Source organism: Camelus dromedarius, chromosome 18 (assembly GCF_036321535.1).
Source record: "Camelus dromedarius isolate mCamDro1 chromosome 18, mCamDro1.pat, whole genome shotgun sequence".
In the NCBI taxonomy this organism is placed as follows: Eukaryota; Metazoa; Chordata; class Mammalia; order Artiodactyla; family Camelidae; genus Camelus; species Camelus dromedarius.
The window spans coordinates 20,564,600-20,584,983 of NC_087453.1; the positions used below are offsets into that span (position 1 = coordinate 20,564,600).

Consider the following 20,384-nt stretch of genomic DNA (forward strand, 5'->3'; position numbering starts at 1 on the left):
TGTCCGGCGCTTCAGGCTGTCCGGGAGGATCCGGGGCTGTCAGCTCGCGTCCTGCTCGGTGCCTGCCACCCCGCTGCGCGCACCATGGCCGCCCCGCCGCAGCTGCAGACTCTGCTCCTTGCGGTCAACGCACTGTTGCGCAAACGCCGCTACCACGCTGTGTTGGCTATGCTTAAGGGCTTCCGGAACGGGGCAGTGTGAGTGGGGCCGGGAGACTGGGCAGGGGCTGAAGGATCGGTCTGGCTGGGGTCGGAGAAGCGGGTTCTGGGCCCAGCACCGGCACGCTGTGCGCCCCAGAGCAGCCCTAGTGTATCTCCAGGTCTCGATGTCCACCGTGGGCGTAATGGGCTCTGGCTTTTGGGTTCTGAGCGCCTTCTGAGTTGGGGCTCCCACTATGCTGTTTCTGGGTCCTCTGTGATTTGCAACCTGGCCCTCTTGCGTTGACAACTTCCCATGTCAGCCCCTATATCCCCTCTTTTGGGCCCAGCTTCCCCACCTCCATGTGCCCTCGGGCTTGTCTGGCTACAGAGGCCCCGTGTACACAAGTGAGAAGCCAGACTCTGGCCTTTAGCAGGTCGGAGGAGGCTCCTTCCTATGCTCCTCCTATTAAGTTGCCGGTCAGTTCACATCTACTTCTCACTCCTCATCTGTATGACTCTAGAACTAAGTCCTCATCTGGCACAGGGGACTCCTGGGACATAGGCCCGAGGCCGACACAAATGTAAATATTTGCTGGGCAAATTAATTCCTACATGGCCATTAGACCTGCAGAAGAGGAAATCTTGGGGTCATTTCCCTTGGCTGGTGCCTGGAGAGGAGCTCAACTTCCTTTAAGCTTCATATATAAAGGCTGTCATTTATTGAGAGCCTACTGTGCCAGAACCGGGGATACAGTAGAGGATAAACCCAACAAAGATCTGCATCCTCTTGGAGTTGCCATTTTAGAGGTAGCATGGCAAAATGGTGAGGATGTGACCGCCTTGGTTTAAATCCTGATGCCACCTACCTCTGTGATCTTGAGCAAGTCATGTAGCCTCTCCAAGCCTCAGTTTCTGTAAAATGGGGCCAATGATAGTACATATATTGTCAGAGGATTGAGTCAATATATGTGAAAAGCTTAGCACAGAGCCTGGTGTGTAATAACTATTGGCTGCTGTTATTGTTATATTCACATGGACGTCTGCTTGGCTCACTCCCTCACTGCCTCAATGAGACCCTTCCTGACCGTCCCACCTCCTTCCCTACTTAATTTTTCTCCATAGTTCTTGTCACCATCTGACACTAAGCAGTTCACTTAGGTATCCTGTTTTTCTACTCTGTCTCTCTCACTAGAAAATGAGCTTCATGGGGACAGAATTTTTATCTATTTTGTTCCTTGGTGTTTTCCTAGTATCTGGTACATAGTAGGCTCTCAAATATTAATCACATGAATGATTAAGTGTGCAAGGTAGGAGTTGCCATTGTTCCCATTTTATTGGATGAGAAGACTAGCTTAGAAAGGAAAACACATTGCTCATGGTCACATTACTTAGTCAGGGGTTGGAGCTAGGATTCAAACCGAAGGATGCCCAGCACCAGGCTCTTGGCTTCCATGGGCACCCAGAGGCATGTAGAAGTTGGTTCCCGCTGGGTCTGGCCAGATCATATCAGTCAAGCTTTGGTGTGACCAGGGTGGGGTGGACCCTGAGATAAGATCAGTGGCTCGTGCTCATCTGTAAGGACTTGGAGTCAAAGTGGGGAGACTGATCATTAGATTACCATGGCAATACCAGGTGATCAGGAATGCTTTACAGAGGAGGTGATGGTGGTATTTTGAAGGCTGAGTTGGACTTTACTAGGGGGAGAAGGGCATCCCAGGCAGAGGGAATGGTTTGAACAAAGGCCTGGAGGTGGAAAAGAATGTGCTCTTTGTCAAGAGAGGCCAACCATGCAGGGTGGATGACTGAGGCATATGAACTTTGTAAAATTTAACTCACTTTGATATTCTGCCTAAATATTATCAATGTGCATCTCTAAAAATAAGAGCATTTTCCTGTATGGCTAAATTATCATGATTACATGTAATAAATTAATCCTATAATGTTGACTGCTATCCAGTCCATAGACAAATTGTCCCAGTTGTCCCCCAGATATCCTTTTTAGTGAGTTTGTCCAGACCAGGTCCTCCAGGACATCACACTGCATCTGTCATGTCCTTTAAATCCTTTTTAATCCAGGGCATCCCTTTTTTCAGGACATGGAGTAATCTTGTGAGTGCTAGTAACTGGCTTCCACCTGAGTCTGAGGATTCTGGGAAGGGGGCCTAGTGGATGTAGGGAGTTGGGGGCATGGTTCCACTTGTGTTGGGGTATAAGGAAGGGGCCTTTTAGCCCTGGCCAGCTGGAGGGGACTGAGGGCCTCTTTGACTTTGGAGGAGACGGGACAGAGCTGGCTGGGGCCAGGATGAGGGTCCTGTCCAGTGCTAGGCTGCAAAAAAATAAGCCATTCAGCATGGCCACTGCCATGATACCCCTAGCTTTCACTTGTTAACATTTTAAATTTAATTTATTTTTTAAAATTAGGTAACATATTCACAAAAGGTATAAAAAGTTAGATGCTGTAAAGTTCTGCCCACCCCATCGTTCCGTCACTCAGTCCCCTCCCTGGAGGTGACCCTGTGTCCTGTCTCTTACGTCTCCAGAAATATTGTCTGCATATACAAATACATATATTCATCCCCTACACCTTTAAAGCCTTTTATTTTGAAATAATTTTAGGTTTATAGATGAGTTACCTCATTTTATACAATTATGCGCTTTACACACCTTGCTCTAATAGAGCACAGAGCACTCATAGAGCCACCTCGTTCTTTTACAGCTGTGTCCTGTCTCACAGAACCGTGAGTCCATTATTTATGTACCCAGCAGCCCCCTGTGGATGGACACAGGTTTGAGCCCAGTCTTTTGCTGTTTCCAACAAACCTCACAGATACTTACATGGCAACAATATGTGGCTATGACCATTGTCTCAAGGAGGTTGTCAAAGATTTTTCAACCTTGTAGCCTGGTAAGATCAGGGCCAGACAGCTGGAGAAGGAAGAGTCTTATACGAAGAACAGGAAAGGCAGAGACGCTAATATTGGTTGAACTGGGAACTTTTGCATGTGCTACATCCTTAACTGCCAGAAGCAACCCTGAAATGGAGAAGACTTTTTACTGTTGGGAGAAGGGAGGCTCAGAGAAGTTAAATGATTTATCCAAGTTTATACAGCAAAACATGGAAGGGTGGAAGGGCTTTGGCGCCAAATAGTATTTCCTTCGTACAACCCACTTCAAACCCAGATCTAACTTGAAAGCCAGCATTATCTTCCCTCCCAAAATGATGTTAGGGTTAGGGGTGGAGAGAGGGCACAGGGAGTCTAAGAGAGAGCTCAGAAAGAAACTGTGGTGCAGGGGTGCTGTAATAACTGTTTTCTTTTGTTTCTACAGCTATGGAGCCAAAATCCGGGCCCCTCACGCACTGGTCATGACCTTTCTCTTCCGGAGTGGCAGGTACCCATCCCCTCGTCACACCCCTCAAACTAGGAGAGAGTGTGGTCAGCTCTCAGTGCCAGGACTGTTGAGGTAGCTTCCTACCTGAGTCTAGCCTGTCCTCACTACCACCTCCTAAAGCCCAAGTCTGATTCTGTTATTCCTGCTTGAAAACTCCCCTGCCCTTGCTGTCCTCCAAAGAAGCCCAACTTCCAGGTGTGGCCCTCAAGGCCCTCTGTGGCCTGACCTCAGCTGTGTCTCCCCCTCCTCACCCACGTCTGCCCTGGGGAGCCCTTGGCACATACAACTTGCTGCCGCCCATTCATATGCCGCGTGCGGTTCCACCCCCAGATGTTTCTCATGCAGTACCCCCACCAGGAGTGCCCTTTCCTCTTCCACCTACCTTTCTTTCCTTCCTGGCAACCCATGCTGTTCTCTCAGGATCACTTTCTCAGGAAAACTGTCCACGACCTCCTGCCATTGCTCAAATTTCTTGGCCTTCCTCTGGTCTCCCAGAACTTCCCTGGAGGCTCCTCTTGGAAATCGCCTTGTGGTTGAGTTTTTAAATGTATGTAGCCTCACCTGGAACTTGTGAGAATTACACCTGGACAGCCTTCTGCTCAAATCCAGCTTGCAAGATTGTTTTCTTTATGCATTTTTCCTTTTAAAGTTTATTTTTGTTTTAGTTTTTGCCCCCTAAATCATTTTTTTTAAATGAAACTCATTCATCCAGTCAGTCACTATTTACTGAGTGTCTACTGTGTGCCAGACACTGTTTTAGCAGTGAACAAAACAAAATGATCACTGCCCTTGTAGCACTTGCATTCTAGCAGGGGGTGGCAGAAAATAAACACAATAAATAAGGAAGGTATGTGGTATGTTAGAAGATTGTATGGGCTGTGGGAGAGAAAAATTAGAGCAGGGAAAGAGAGAAAGTGAATCCAGGGTGCTGGAGGAGGAGCAGGGTACAGAATTAAATAGATAGTGACATTCAAGTAAAGACTTGAAGGAGATGGAAGAGTTGGCCAAGTGGTATCAGGGAAGAGAGTATTTCAGGCCAAGGGAACAGCCAGTGCAAAGGCCCTGAGTTGGGACCGTGCCTGGTGAGTTTGAGGAGGCTGGAGCAGAGGGATTGCAGGGGAGAAAACAGAGAGGAAGGTCACATGGGTGACCTGGGTTCATCCTGTTCAGCTTTAGGCCATAGAGAGGAGTTTAGCTTTTCCTTTAAGTTAAACAAGAAATTGTTAGAAGAATTCGCGCAGGGACATGCCACTATTTGACTTATCTTTTAATAGCATGAAAGTGAAGAGTTTGTGGCCAGATTAAGAACAGATAGGGGCAGGGTCAAGGGCAGAAGTAGGTGTAAATTAGGGGCTGTGGCAATAATCCAGGTGAGCAACTCTGGTGGCTCAGACCTTGAAGGTAGCAGTGGAGGTGAGAGGTGTTCAGATTCTGGAAACATTTCATAGGCAGTATTTGTGCCAATACTTAAAAACTGGAAAATCTGGCTTTCTTGCCTTAGAGCTGGCAACTGGGCCCGTGTTCAGCCTTGAGGGCACTTGTGTTTGCTGTCCCTCATTTGATCTTCCAGAGTATACTCTGCTTCTCTCTCGGAGTCTCCTGACTGCCCCCTAGTGATTTTTAAAAGACAGATCAAATCATCTGCCCTACTTAAATGTTTACTTCTCTCCGGATGAAGACAAAACTTAGCACAGCCTCTCCCCCACAGCCTTTGCCCCACACATTTTCTGCTCAGGCCTTCACGGTTTCTCTCTGTTCCTTTACTCCCCATTCTCTGTCCCTCCTCAGGACCTTTGCACATGCTGATCCCGCTGCCTAGGATTCAGTTCCTCTTTCCACTTGACCTCCTCAACTCTTCATCCTTCACATCCCAGGATCATCTCTTGTCAAAGTCGAAGTTTGACCTTTGTTTTGTGGTTATTCATTTCATATTTCCCTCTCCCATTAAATCATGAACCTCATGAGGGCAGCAAGCAGATCTATTTTTTTCTCAGAATTGTATCCCTAGATCCAGCACATAGTATGTACTCACTCACTCATTCATTTCTTCACATGTTCCTCCCCACCCCAAATTTATTGAGCATCTACTATGTGCCAGGCCCTGTTCTGGGCCCTGAGGATGAACAAGCCAGATATAGACACCACTTTCTGGTAGCTTCCACTGGGATGGGGTGGGAGTTGTGGGGAGATAATAAACAAGCATATAAATGTCAGGTGGTGGTAAGAGCTATGAAGTAAATGAAAAGGAGGATAAGGGAATGGAATATGATGGACGTTCTTTTGTATAGGGTGGTCAAGGAAGACCTCTTGGAGAAGGTGGCTTGGAATCAAGGCCTGAATCAAGTGAGGGAGCAGCCCTGAGGACAGGGAGGGGAGAGGCCCGGGGTTGAATGAGCATCTGCCCACGAGCTCCTTGCCTGTGTCAGTTTTGCATGCCCCGTGGATAGAAGCCCTGGGAGCGGCTGGGCCTGCACTCATGGTGGCTGCCTATGTTTGTGCAGCCTCCAGGAGAAGCTGCGCGCCATCCTACAGGCCACGTACACCCACTCCCGGAACCTGGCCAGCTTTGTGTTCACCTACAAGGGACTTTGCGCCCTGCAGTCCCACCTGCAGGGGGAGACCTACCAGGTGCACTCATTCCTGGCTGCCTTCATTGGGGGCTTGCTGGTATTTGGAAACAACAGTACCATCAACAGCCAGGTAAAGATCCTCCCCCGGGGTGGGGGTTGTGGGAAGGGGTGGGGAGTGGGACGGGGTTCAGATGTAGAGTTGGGGGTGGCGGTCAAAGAAATGAGCTCTTGGCTCCCTTCCATGTCCGAAGGTCTGCGATGCACCAGTGCCTGGGTGACCTTGGAAAGATCACTTCCCCCTCACTTTCCCCATCTGTTAACCAAGCACCTTGTCGGAATTCCATGGTTGCCAAAATCCATGTGTGCTGCTCCCTGGGGGCAAAGATTTAAAAAAAACCGAACAACCGCTCTTCAGTGAAGTAAGGAAAAAAAGAATGACCCTGTAGTAAGATTTTCATAAAGCAAAACCTAGTACATTCAAAGAATTACCTCTTTTTCCGGGTTAAATTCTATTTTTTTAATGAAATGATAGTGAAACTAAATGCTAATTGTTGCTGCTGTTACTGTTTTAACATCCTTCTTGGGTAATGTAAAAAGTTGGCAGCCTTTCTAGTTTGCCTCCCACAAACTTCTTAAATATTCTTAAATTATAAAAATAATGTTTTGGAGGGAGGGTATAGTTCAGTGGTAGAGCACATGCTTAGTATGCTTGAGGTCCTGGATTCATTCCCCAGTACCTCCTAAAAAAAATAAATAAATGAATAAAGCTAATTACCTCCTCCCAAACAAATAAAATAAAATTAAAAAAATTTTTTAAATAATGTTTTATTTTTACGTTTTAAATCATGCAGACAAAAAAAAAATTAAAAACTAGTAAAATTTTAAAATAAATAAATAAAAATGCAGAGTAAGCACCCACTATGTGCCTGGCACACTTTCAGATGCTTGAGATATACCTTGATAGAATTAGTAATTAAATTGAAAAGAAAGTCCCTGTTCCCCTCTAACTGTTAAGCCGCTGTCCAGAAGCAATCACTTTACCTGAGTCTTGTGTAGCTTTGCAGAACTTGTCTGTGCTCGCATCAGTCTACACAGTAGGAATTTTCCACCAGTGAGATCATACTACACTTTTTTTTTTCCTGTAACAGTGTATCTCGGAGACCTTTCTTGTCATCCCTCATCCTTTATAACATCAGCAGAAGTCTGTGCTGACAGAATGGGCCAGCCTTGATCTCAGTCTCCTCTGGATGGACATTTAGGGGACATCTAGCCTTTTGCCATTACACACACACTGCAGTCTACATCTTTGTTCAGACGTCTTCCTGCACTTGCATCAGTCTGTCCATAAGTTCCTAGACATGAAATTGTGGAGTCTATGGATATGAGAATTTCGTTTTCTGGGAAAGTTTCTGCAGGTTTGCTTTTTTGATAGAAATTTCACTGGTCTGTGAACTTCCCAAATCTAGGAATCCTGGTCACACGCATCACCCTCCTGCTCCCCTCCTTTCCCTGACTGCTGGCAACAACTGCTCTGACCTCCATTTTGAAAATGTTGTCATTTCAAAAATGTTATAGAAATGGAGTCATTATAGTATGTAACCTTTGAGGATTGGCTTTTTTCACTCAGCATAATTCCCTGGCCATTCATCCAAGTTACTGTGTGTATCAGCTGTTCATCACTTTTCGTTACTGAGTAGTGCTCCATGGTGTGGATGTACCTGTTGAAAGACATCTGGGTTGTTGCCAGCCTTTGGCTATTAGGAATGCAGCTGTTAAGAACATTCTTGTACATATTTTTGGTGAAGATAAGTTTTCACTTCTTGGATAAATACCCAGGAGCACAATTGCTAAGTCACATGGTACGTGCTTATTTAGTTTTACTGCCCGGCTGTTATCCAGAGTGACAGTACTATTTTACATTCCTGTCAGGAATATACGTGTGATCCAGTTTCTCCAATCCTAGCTGGCATTTAGTTTATTATGTTTCAAATTTTAGACGTTTTGCTAGGCACGTAGTGCTATCTCATTGTGGTTTTAATTTGCATTTCCCTGATGGCCAATGATGTTGAACCATTTTACATGTGTCTATTTTCCTTCAGTGTAATCCTCTTCAGTGAAATATCTGTTTATGTCTTTTACCCATTTTCTAACTGGATTGTTTCTTTTTTCACTGTTGAGCTTTGAGAGTTTTTTAAAATATATGTATATTCCAGATACTAATCTCTGTCAGATATGTGTTTGTAAATATTTTCTCCCAGTCTTTAGCTTTTCTTCTCAACCTCTTCACATGGGCTTTCACAACCGAAATTTTTTGAGTTTTGATGAGATCCAGTTTATCGATTTTTTTTGTTATACAGATTGTGTTTTTCAGTGTCGAGCTACCTTTTAGTTTTGAACTGTGTAGATATATTCGTTTTTAAAATTGTTACTGAAGAGAGGGGAGGGTATAGCTCAGTGGTAGAGCTCGTGCTTAGCATGCACGAGGTCCTGGGTTCAATCCCCAGTGCCTGTTATAAACAAACAAACAAACAAATAAATAACCTAACCCTCTCCCCTGCCAAACAAAACAAAAAAAGTTTAATGATAAAGAATAATAAATTAAAGGCATAAATAATAGTATTAATCACCTTGTACACCATCTTTGGAGAACACTGATCAGTGCACAGGCAGTGCCCCGGACATGGGGGTGGGCAGAAGGTTCCCAGTGGCTGTGCCCACCTGTAATCCCCCGTCCTTCCCTCCCTGCAGATCAACATGTACCTGATGTCACGCATCCTGTTTGCCCTGTGCCGCCTGGGCATGGAGAAGGGCTACATCCCCGAGCCCAGGTGGGAACCATCCCGGTTGTTCAGCGGGCTGGTGTGGGGGTTGGTGCTGTGGCTCTTCGAGTACCACCGGCCCACGCTGCAGCCCTCGCTGCAGTCCTCCATGACCTACCTGTATGAGGACAGCAACGTGTGGCACGACATCTCAGACTTCCTCATCTACAACAAGAGCCGCCCCTCCAAGTAACGCAGCCCCCAGGTGCTCATGGAGACCCCACACCCAAGTCGGTGCTGGATGGTGTCCAGCCGTGCCTTGAGATTGGCTCCATCAGCGAATCATCCCAGAGGAGCCTGCCTTTTCCAGATCTGGCATCTCAGACTCTAACTTTTATTAGCCCAGGGTTCCTTTTGCCAAAGCAAAAGCACTGATTTTCAGATCCCATTAGGTACTCTTGACTGGTGGAACACAGCAGAATCGGGCTGAGGAACCTTGGGTGTGATGACAGCTGGGCTGCTGATTGTGTGAGACCAGGGAAAGTCACACCCCAGCCTGGGCCTCGGGGGTCATCCAGCTCAGAGGAGGGCACTGCCATCTCTTTCTGGTGGGTATGTTCTTTGACTGTTCTTATGTAACAGAGGGGCTCCTGGCTGGTAGGCAGTGGGTTACAAATGTGTTCTTAGAAACTACTCAGTTCCTTGTCTTAGATGTTCTGTTAGAGAAGCTCTAGACTTTACACTGTCCAGTAGAAACACAATGTGAGTCATATATGTGACTGAAATTTTTTTGTAGCCACATTTTTTAAAAAGTGGAAAGAGGCAGGTGAGATTAAGTTGAATTTTATCTTTTAACCTAATTTTTCTAAAATATCATTTCAACATGTAATACATATAAAAATTAATGAGATTTTTACATTCTCTTTTTCTTGTACTAGGTCATCAAACTCAGGTGTGTGTTTTACACTTACAGCGTTTCTCAATTTGGATCAGCTACATTTCAAGTGCTCAGTAGCCACGTGTGGCTAGTGGCTACAGTAGTGGACCACACAGATATACAACACTATATCCTCACAGAAAATTCTAGTGGACAGTGCAGATATAGAGCCAGAGGACATGGGTGTGAGTCCCCACTCCACCACTGTGTAACCTTGGGGAAGGTTCTTAACCTCTTAGAGCCTCAGTTTTTAGTAAAGTGAGGATAATCGTAATAGTACGTGGTGTCCACACTGGACTTGTGTAACTATGACAGCTGCTTGTGCTACTAATTACTTCCATATAGTGAGTTCCTACTCCTCCTGGGTGCTTTGCACAAAATATTTTTAATCCATACAGTGACTTTGCAGGTATGTATTTTGATCCCCATTTCACAGATGTGGAAAGTGAGGATCAGAGAGGAGAAGTAACTTGCCCAAGGTAACACAGCTAGAATGATAGCCAAATGCGGGTTTGAACTGAGATCTATGTGATTTCAAAGTTCATGGTTTTTTTTCAGTGCCTTACTTTAAATTTAGAAAGCTAAGTTATGCTATGCAAATGTTAGCTAGTTATAGGGGTACAAAATCAAATGCCTACAGGGACCTGGCAAGTGGCATAAATGATAATGTTCTGGGTGCTATGTGGTGGGGAGTGATGGAGATGTGGTGAACTGGAGACTTGTGTGTCAGACTGATTGTTTAAAACCACCAAGCTGGACAAATCAATCCAGTCTCCAGGGGATTTGGTCCACAGACCACCAATTTGAGACCCTTGGTCTAGTAGGAATACTTCAATCTCTTTTTGTATTTTGGAAGTTACTAGTAGAAATATCTACATGAGTCACTGGAGATCTTATTAAAATGCAAATTCTGATTCAGTGGATTTGGGGTGGGGCCTGAGATTCTGCATTTCTCACAGGCTCCCGGATTCTGCTGCTGCTGCTGTTCTGAGCTACACCTTGAGTAACAAGGCCATAGGGATGATACAGGGCTAGCGGGTATCCCATGTGACAAATGAGAAAACTAAGTCACAGAGCTATTAGGTCATCAAGATGGGATTTGGTCTGATTCTAACTGCTGTGTTCTGAGCCACCATGTTGTACTGTGAGCTTGGAGGGGGTGATCTTGAAGGCTCCTTAGTTCAGTCTGTGGAGGCTGAATGAGGTCCCAAGGTAATTGGGAAGGGGGAGTGGGTCCATCAGCACGTGGGTTTTATAGCAGCCACTGGGGTGCCCCACCCACATCCTGTCTACCTTACCCTTTCAGTGCACACCAGCCTCCCAACTGCCTCCCTGTGTCTTTCCGCCTAAGGGCTCCTCACTTGCTCTTGGCACCTGCTTTGCCAGCCTGCACCAGACCTGCAGCGCTGGAGGATGAACACATTCTGGGAGCAGCCCTCAACCAGAGACATGAGTAGCTCCACTCCTGCACCCCTCACCAAGCTGTCACTGGCACCCAGAGCACCCCTCTGGAAGCCCTCAGGCAGGACTGAGCTCTAGTTGCCCACAGTGGTCACTTACTTGATAACACCTCCTCCCCTGTCTCCCTTCCTCATGCCCCTGATATTGCTTCCTGGGACCATTTCCCACTCAAAACCTTGTCTTGGGGTCTGCTATTGTGGGAATCCAAACTAAAATTGGCCTCTGGTACAGCAGGTTGAGAGGCAGCATAATATGGTGGTCAAGGACATAGGCTTTGGAGCCAGAGTGTCTGGGTTCAGCCCTGGCCCCATTGTTTCTTTGGGAATGTGACTTAACCATCCTGTGCCTCTGTTTTGTCATCTGTAAAATAGGCATTTTAATAGCACACACCTCATGGGTTGCCTGGAGAATTAAATGATACGATGCCTTTAAAGTAAGCACTCGGTTAATGTTTGCTGTTACTTCCAATATGTCATCTGAATGTAAAAGGAGGAGGCATGGTCCTGAGAACTGCGTACACCCTGCTTTTAGCTTGTCCAACCCCCCCCCCCCCCAGCTGAAGGTAAAGCCTTGGCTGCCTGCCCTCCTGACTTCCCCCGACTGCTGCTGGGGGTGGGCCGTTTCCACCACCGACTGTCTCTGCTCTCTAAGAATAGGTTCCCCTCACAGATGGCATCTCTCTGGATCCTGCCAAAGCATCTGGTGCCTCCAACTGCTCACTCCAGGGAGGAAGGCGGTATGGTCCTCATGGAGGAGCAGAGCTCCGGCTCCTGGAAGGGGTCCCCACTCAGCTCCTTCCCCGCCAAGCCTCCATTTCTGTAAGATCTGGAAAATGGGGATTGCCAGAGGGCCCTTGGCACACAGCAGGCACTCCGTAAATGCTAGTTCCTAAAACAGCACAGTGTTTTAACATGTACTTATTAAGCACCTGCTACATTCCTGTGAGGTCTTCTGACATGCAGGGCTGTAAACAAAAAGTATTTCATCAGTAATACACATACATAGTCAAAACTTAAATGGTACAGAAGGTGTATGACAGAAAGTGTATGTCAGGTTCCCCCCACACCCCAGCTCCACCCACCTCCCCCCAGCCCCAGCCAGGGGCACTCACTGTCAGCACTTTCTAGTGCAGCCACCTAGCTCTGTCTTAGAAGAAACTTTTACACTGCACTGTCATCTCAAGAACTCTTTGACATGTCCTCCTTGTCCTCTGCGTGTTTGGTTTCTCTTTGATTAATAATCTGATACAAAAGTGAGTCCTTCCTTTGAGCCGGTTCCCCCCAACACAAACCTCCACTCCGTCCCCAGATATCTCAGGCAGGTCCTTACTGTGATCAGCGTGAAGACCAAACACCCTAGATGTCCTGAGCCTTATCGTAGATGATGCTAGACACTCAGGCCCGCAGAGTGAAAGGGGAAGGACACAACTGGAGTTAATCTGGAACCTTTTTGCTGCTCCGCTTCCAAATTAGAGGTCGTTCAGGAACCCATGTGAGAGCGATGATTCACAGGCTAAGGCGCCAAGAAGACGCCTCTGTGATGCTCACGGCTCCTGCCTTCTGCATCGCAGCTCCAGAAAGGATCCTGGAGATGGCGTGTCTGCCTGCATTGTTCACTTCTCCCACTCTCGTGAGTGTGTTTTGGGTTTATAAAAATCCGGCTTTAAACCTGACACCCGCCTAAACCAGCACATTGTGCTGTGCTCCGCCTCCTGGAGCCAACAGCCCGTGACTTCCGATGGGTTGCTTTCTGTGACGAATTACAGGGCATTTATAAAACGGTATTTTTTTCCTCTCCCCTTGTCTTGTTCCAGATTCGTAGGGATAGAATGTGTCTTCTTTCGGCCTTGAAAAGCATCTTGGGTGAGAGGGTTTTAATTTTAACCAGAGGTCTCCTGCAAGACTCTTTCAAGCTGGAGGCCACACGGGCCCCGATCAAAGACAGAGGGACAGCTGGGCTCTTCTGAGTATTGTTCTTAGAGAGGGCGCCCTGCTTTCTGTTACATGTCTCTGCTCACAAGCTCACAGACAAGATTGGAGCAGGCAGAACTGAGATGCAGGTCGTGGGCTCTCTATCGGAAACCTTGTTCGCCCTGCTCTTCCCGGCTCCCCCTTCAGCTCTCCTCTTGGGCTGGACGTCAGCTGAGAGAGGGCTCCAGGCCAGACCACATCAGCAATTTTAATACACTCCTTTTTAGGGTGTCTTTTTTGTGTGTGTCATGAACCCTTTTGGCATCTGGTGAAGCCTACGGACGCTTCTCAGAATGCTGTTTTTAAAACCCAGAAAATACAATAGGATTACAAAAGACAACAATTATATTCAATATGAAATCATTATCAAAATATTTTTAAAACCTGTGATTTAGCAGTGTATGTTCTTTTTAAATTTGTTTTTATTTTTTATTTTGGGGGGGAGATAATTAGGTTTATTTATTTACTTTGATGGAGGCCCTGGGGATTGAACCCAGGACCTCGTGCATGCTATGCATGCACTCTACCACTGAGCATACCCTCCCAACTCTGTTCTTTTTTAACATATGTAAATAACAAGATCTAGTAGCAGGTCCAAAACTTCCACGATTTTACAGACACAATAAGCATAAACAGTATCTCAACATCTCCGCAGCTGTGATTTTTCTTGGTGATAAAGTCCCAGGTTGCTGCTAACAGGCCTCTCGTTTGTTGCCTACCTTCAGAATTGAAGGAAATGTTACATTTCAGTTAAAGACTCGTGAAAAGATAGATGTAATTTTTTTTCCCCAGGTTCAGGGAACTTGGGTTCATGAATCACAGATTCGGAATTCCTGCTGGAGAGTAACCTTCCCAGCCTGACCCTGTGACAGCTGACATTGTGTACCCAGCCCTGAGCGTAGGAATAGTAAAAATAATGGCTAATACTGGCTGAGTTCTTGCTAAGTACTAGGTACCAGGTGATATTAGAGTCTAGGATTTAGCCATGAAAGAAGCCAGTTCCTGCTCACCTGGGGCTTACCGTGCAGGGAGGGAAGACTGAATACACAAATATACAGATGAATATACAAATTTGATCATTTCAGAGTGGGGGGGCGCTAGGAAGTTATTAATACAAACAGTGTAACAGGATGACTTGGAAAGAGAATGGCACGGCCTGTTTTCCAGGGAAGGCCTCTCTGAGAAGGTGATGTTTGCTCTGAGACCCAAATGATGAGGAGAGAGCATGCAGAAATGTAGAGGAAGCGGGTTTACAGCACAGGATCTGCAAAGTGCACAGGTCCTGAGGAGGGAACAGCTAAAAGCATTCCAGGGCCTGGCAGGAAGTCCACGTGGCTGGGACAGACTGCAGGGTCTTGGAGTACGGGAGATGGAGTCCCAGAGGCTGGCTGCGCCCATTAGGCAGGCATCATGGGCCAGAATAAGGGGTTTGCGTTTTCCTCTAAGTCTGATGGGCAGCCTTTGACAGGTTTAAGCAGGAGAGTGATGTGATTTACGTTTGGGAAAGATCTTTCTAGCTGTGTGTGGAGAACGGAGTGTAGGGGGCCAGGCTGGCCACATGGATCCAGTGAGGAAGCCAGAGTGGTCCCAGGGAGAGACCATGACAGCCTGGACCAGGGTGGGGCCACAAGGTGGTGACAAGTGGGTAGATCTGGGGTGTAATTTGGAGAGAGACTCAGTGGGCCCAGAGCTTATTGGAGGTGGGGGTGAAAGAGGGGTATAGCAAATCACCCCCATGTTCCCCCTCCTTAGGCCTTCCCCCTTCAGCTGAGAAACAGGTCCCCCCTCGCCTCCTTGGCCCCCTAGGGCCCTCCACAGCCCCTCTGGGGCCAGCCACCCGCCCACTGGGCCCCTGGCATGCGAGCTTCCCAGCTGGCCCCGATTGTTGTTACTCCCCAGGGAGTCATGGGAACACACTCCCCCTGCCCCCTCCGCCCCACTCTTCCCAGACAGGGCCAGGCCCTAACAATGCCCCTCAGCCAGCCAGTGGCCTGGACACAATGCCCCTGTTTCGGTTCATTGCCAGCTCTAGGAGGCCTGCTGGGTTTCCTGGCCTGTTTGGCATATATATAACTCTGGCTTCCAGCAGGGATTTTTTGTTGTTGTTGTTAAAAAAAAAAAAAAAAGAGAGAGAGAGAGAATCTCTGGCTCCTCCTCCCTGAATATCTTAATATATTATAAAAAGCCTTTCTCTTCCCACCCTGAGCCCTCCCTACTCCCCTCCCTGACCGCATTTGCCATGTGCCTGTCAGCCCGGGGACCAAATGCAGGCCAGCAGGTGTCAGCGAGAAAATGAGAAAAAGAAAGAAAAGCGGCTTGCTCCACCATGGCCGACCTCAAATGTGCTGGGGAGGCTGGAGATGACCGAACAATGAGGGCCTGGGACAGGGCAGGCACCCAGCCCAGCGCTTTTCATGTACCTTGTCTCATGAAGATGCCATCAAAGATGAGGCCCAACATTATTTTGAACCCCTAAGAAAGAAAAGAGCCACTGACTAAAAATGGACATTCCATTAACGGTATGATGCACCTCAATTTCAGAGAGGTTAGATGAAAAAACAAAGTCTGAGGATCAGTGGAATATGGGATGGTCTCATGTACACACTTCATTGCCATCCAAATGTATTTTTCTCCTTGTCCCTGAGCCTAGTAGAGTTTGGGAGGCAGGGCAGGGATTGAGGCTTGAAAACTCTTCTGTTTTGTGGCCTAACAAAGAGTTTTTTTTCTTTTCTCCTTTGGAAAATCGAGAGGAGATGTGGGCAAGCTGCTCCAGGATCCACCTTCATTCCTAGTAACAGCTGACATTTACTGAGGGCTCTCTATGTGCCGGCTACTGCGCTAAGCACTTTAATAACTCATTTAATGTCCCAGCAACCTTATCAGGTAAACACGATAATCATTATTATTATCACCCCGTTTTACAGATGAAAAAATAGAGTCCCTCTCTTCTAAGGGCTTCCCACCCCCTCACTGCAGCCCTGGTCAGGGCAGGCATAGCCACTCTGGTTTTCTCCTGTCTCCTTGGAAAAGCACAATCCATCCTCAGAGGTTAGGGTGATGCAGAGAAAGGAAGTGGCACTTGGTGGGCCTTGGAGAGGAGAGGGGTCCCCAGAGTATGAGCTCATGGAATAATGGGTGCTTGGGGGAAGGGAAGTTTACTTATGGACCTAAGACCTGTCCACTTCCATTGGACTTTGGACCCCCTGGCCCACCCTGACTGAACACATGGACCGGCTGATGGCCAAGGACTTGGCCAAGGCCACACAGCCAGGCAGCTGTTGGTTGGCACTAGGCTCCATGCCTCCTGTTTCACCATGAATATCCACTTACCCAACTCTTCCAAGTTAACATCTTCTCTTTAGTTACCTGTGAAGCAGGGGAGCTGTGCTGGTGCTGGTTGGTTCCTTGGCAGTAATAATATCACTAATAGTGGTTAATGTTTATTGGGTGCTTACTCTGTACCAGGCACAGGCATCAGGGGTTGCAAACTCCAGTATCTGGGATGGCAGGGCAGGTAAGGTCACTGAGCAAGGCAAGCCAGGCAGGGACGCTGCTGGCCTAGAGGGTCAAGGCTCTGGCTAAATGGGGGATAGCACCCTGATGGCCTGCCTAGTATTGCCAGATATTACTGTTTTGTTTTGTTTTTTTAAGCCAGATATTTGAGTTTGTGTATAGCGTTTCCCAATTTAAAAAATTTAAACTAATTCATAATTCAGGAAAAAAATTCTCTGGGCAAATTAAATCACACCTGTGGGCGAGTTCTCAAACTCTGCTTGTCTTGTTTTCTCATTTAACCTTGACATCTATTCTGACAAGGAGTCTTTGCCCACTGTTCTACAGATGAGGCAAGCAAAGTTCTCAAGCCACATGGTTGGGGTCTGCCTGACTCCCAAGTCTTGCTCCTATGTTGGACGGCCTCTCTGATGGGTAGGAGGCCTGTGTTCAGACACAGACAGAACTGGGATGGTGACAGAACATCTCTGGGGACAGTAAACCGTCAGTCAAACAATTCAGTGTAGTGACAAGGGATTATTCGAGATGAATGTGATGGTGCAGACATAAAACTCCTACCTCCTTCTGCCAGAACTCAACAATAGATGTCTCTGTGCCCCTTAATTAAAGCAAGTCACCGTAGAATCATTTCTCCCAATTACACATTCCTTATAATAATGGGATGTTCCTGTTAGGAGACTTTTTTAAGCTAAGAATGTGTGTTTAGGGGAGGTGGTATATGTGGAATAAATAGCTTTGAACTATTTGTGTCACTTGTCAAACTTCTTAATGAGCATATTGTGCAGATACATAGATAATTCTGACTCTCCCACTGGACTGTGAGCTCCAGGTATAAGAGATGGGTCTGTTTTGCCTCCAGCTGTCTCCCCAGCACCTAGCACAATGAGTGACACATAGTGGGTGCTCAGTAAGTATCTGTGGATTGAATGAGTGAGGCTGTAAGAGAGTGAATTGACTTGTCCAAGGTCACACAGACTCCGATTCCCATTTACATCCACCAGATTTAGAAGCCCAGGCTATCATTCCTCTACTGTCTTGCCTCTTGGAAAGAATCAAGAGAAAGATGTCTTCAGGCAGAGCATCATGGGCCTGGGTGCTTCTACCTCTTTGGACTCCCCTGGAGTAAGGAGTTGGTGAAGGTGGTGATAGGGGTGAGCACCTGTTAGTTAAGCCACTACCCATCATAATACCTTTTGGAAACCACACATGATAATCTTGACAGCCCTGAGCCTGGCTCTTGAGGTATTTACAGAGGGTGGTGAGTCTGAAGGGCAGGCCCTCAGTTTTACGGTGGAAAACTGTTCAGTTCTGCTGTGTGACCTTGAGCTGCAAGGGCCCATCTCTGAGCCTCCTTCCTTCTTGCACCATGTGGATAGACAAGCTTCACTTCCAGGATGACCAGGTTGAAAGGAGATTATCAGTGGAAGTGGCTGTTGTAGGTTTTTTGGAAGCCTACCAGCCTGAGAAATGTTGATGCTGAGAAAAGCCTTATCAGGATCTGTCAGGCTTGGGGCCAAGAGGCCCTATCTGTCAGGCCTTTGCTGCTTTCAAGTGGGTATTAATAGATACAGAAGGCCCTTATCTCTTCCTTGACTTCACACTGGGAATTCTGCTCTTCACTCCTTTCTGCAGCAGCAGGCCACGAGGGATTGTGGGAAGGAGGGCACCTGCTTCTACCTGGGAGGTTGTGTATTTGAATACTTTGGGGATGGCAGAGCTTTGAAAACCCCCTGGCTTTGGCCTCATCAAGCCTGAACAATAGCCTTTTCATCTGCTAGGTAAATTCATGCCCTTTGGGCCCCAGTTTCCTCATCATAAATGAGGCAATAATAATATCTGTCTTCCTTCCCCAGCAACCAGTGCAGTTCTTGGCACATAACAGGTACCTGATAAATGTTTGTTGAATGACTATTGGGTATGAGAGGGCTTTACAAAGTAAATGTTACTGTTGTTGAGACCCTTTGGGAATGTGTGAAGGAAGGAAATTCTGTCTGAAGTGGGAATGTTGCTGGTTTTTCTCACCCGCTTGTCAGGATCAGGCTTGCTTATTTAGAATGAGACCTACCATTCTAATGGTAGCTTCTCTATCTGGGGGAAAGGCCAAGCCTAGGGCTGGGAATCCAGTGTAGGCCAGATTCTATCATTAGCTGGCTCCACCCCTGGATGGGCCTCAATTTTCCCATATGCAAGAGGCTTACTTAGTCTCCATGGTTCCTTCTAGTACTTATATGGTCTAGGATTTGCCATGAGTAATTTCACAAGCTGTTTAGGAAACTCCTACTGCATTCCTAAGCCACCTCATAGTTTACAAAACACTTTCAGATCCCTTATGCTTTTCATCCACATGGCAACCCTGGAAGGGGCCAGGGCAATGTGTCCATCTTACAGATGAGAAAACTGAGGCTGAGCAGTATCCTCAAGGGACTGTAATTTGAAGCTGTACCACACATTTTGATTATACAGTTATACCAATTTGTTCTCAAATGTGAACACGTGTAAAAATCACCTGGAATGAGACTGGGGCATTGCTTGTGAAAATGAGGCTTCCTGTGCACTTAGATTCTAAATTAGCAGGGCTGGGGGTTAACTGGGCTGGGACCCAAAGTTAACAAGTACCTAGGTGATTCTGAAACCAGGAGCCTAAGGACTATTCTTGGAGAACCAGGGCCTTCTTATTGCATTCCAAGTAGTCCCCAGCATCAGCCTCTGTTTCTTCTCAACCTGCTCTATACCAGGCCTGTGTTGGGAAGAGGCCCTACTGGAGCTTCTAGTTTCATAGAGGAGGCAGATAGAGAAATTGAAGGTGGGGACAGTGCTAGAACAGAGACAGTGTTGTGCAGTGGAGGAACTGAGTAACTCCAACACCAGAGGGCTCCCTGGAAGAAGGATGTTTGTACTAGGCCTAGGGATTTCATTTTTGATTGACTTTTAGCTACTTTTTTTGATGGGTCATCCCCACCAGATGGCAGGCAAGTTCATAGAAATTATCAGGCCTTTCACATCTCTGCCCTCAGTGCTGGCAAAAAGTCTGGTACGGAGGAGAGGACAGTATTGCTCAAATCAGCTGATCTGAGCAATGAGAAATGCCTGATGGAGAGGTCCCAGGGCCTCCGGATTAAATGCATTTTCATGCTCAGCACCCTCACCTCCTCCCTTTGTGAGATCTAACGTGGAATTACTCTAACAGTGGAAATTCCTCATTATATTGCAAACATTTGTTACCTCCTTGTTTCTTGCCTCCACTTGTCAATAAACTGTGAGCTCCTTAGGGCCAGGAGTCATTAATGGGGCACAGAGAGGGCTCTCAAAATGTTTGTTGAATAAACGAGTGAATGAATCAGTTCAAGCAGAAGCTGTGCATTGGCTATTGAAGAGATTCCAGCTACAAGAGGGCTTGTAGAAAAGCCCCAAGCTACAGTGGGTCGGATGTCCCTCCACATTTCCTGGCAGCTCCCTCGAACTTGGTCTCTGTGCGAGAGGAATAGGGAGGGTGCAGGATTTGAAAGTAAGTGGCCTCGGTGGGGCAAACTGAGGAAGGGCTGGGGTTTTGCAGATGGGCCTGAGAACCCAGGAAATGTGGGGGTCCGTTTCTAGAAATCTGGCCTGAGGGTGTTGGGGCCACAGGTGGGGGTTCTGGGGTCACG

At 47.0% G+C, this 20,384-nt stretch overlaps 1 protein-coding gene across 7 annotated transcripts in view; it reads left to right on the plus strand.

The window, feature by feature from the left end:
* The window catches only part of PXMP4 (peroxisomal membrane protein 4), a 25,938-nt gene continuing 5,554 nt past the window's right edge, over positions 1–20,384 (plus strand). The window contains exons 1-6 of one of the 7 annotated variants that reach the window (XR_010376629.1): positions 1–197; positions 3,468–3,530; positions 5,819–5,873; positions 6,032–6,230; positions 8,849–8,928; positions 9,312–9,471. Coding sequence is in view for 5 of the 7 variants with exons in the window: in XM_031433974.2 (XP_031289834.1) it covers positions 85–197; positions 3,468–3,602; positions 6,032–6,230; positions 8,849–9,112 (711 nt within the window). In the remaining 2 variants the exon portion in view is untranslated. Of the gene's footprint in view, positions 198–3,467; positions 3,603–5,818; positions 5,874–6,031; positions 6,231–8,848; positions 15,673–20,384 lie in introns of those variants that run through there. The other 6 variants (XR_010376630.1, XM_064475766.1, XM_031433975.2 and 3 more) reach the window with 6 other exon arrangements.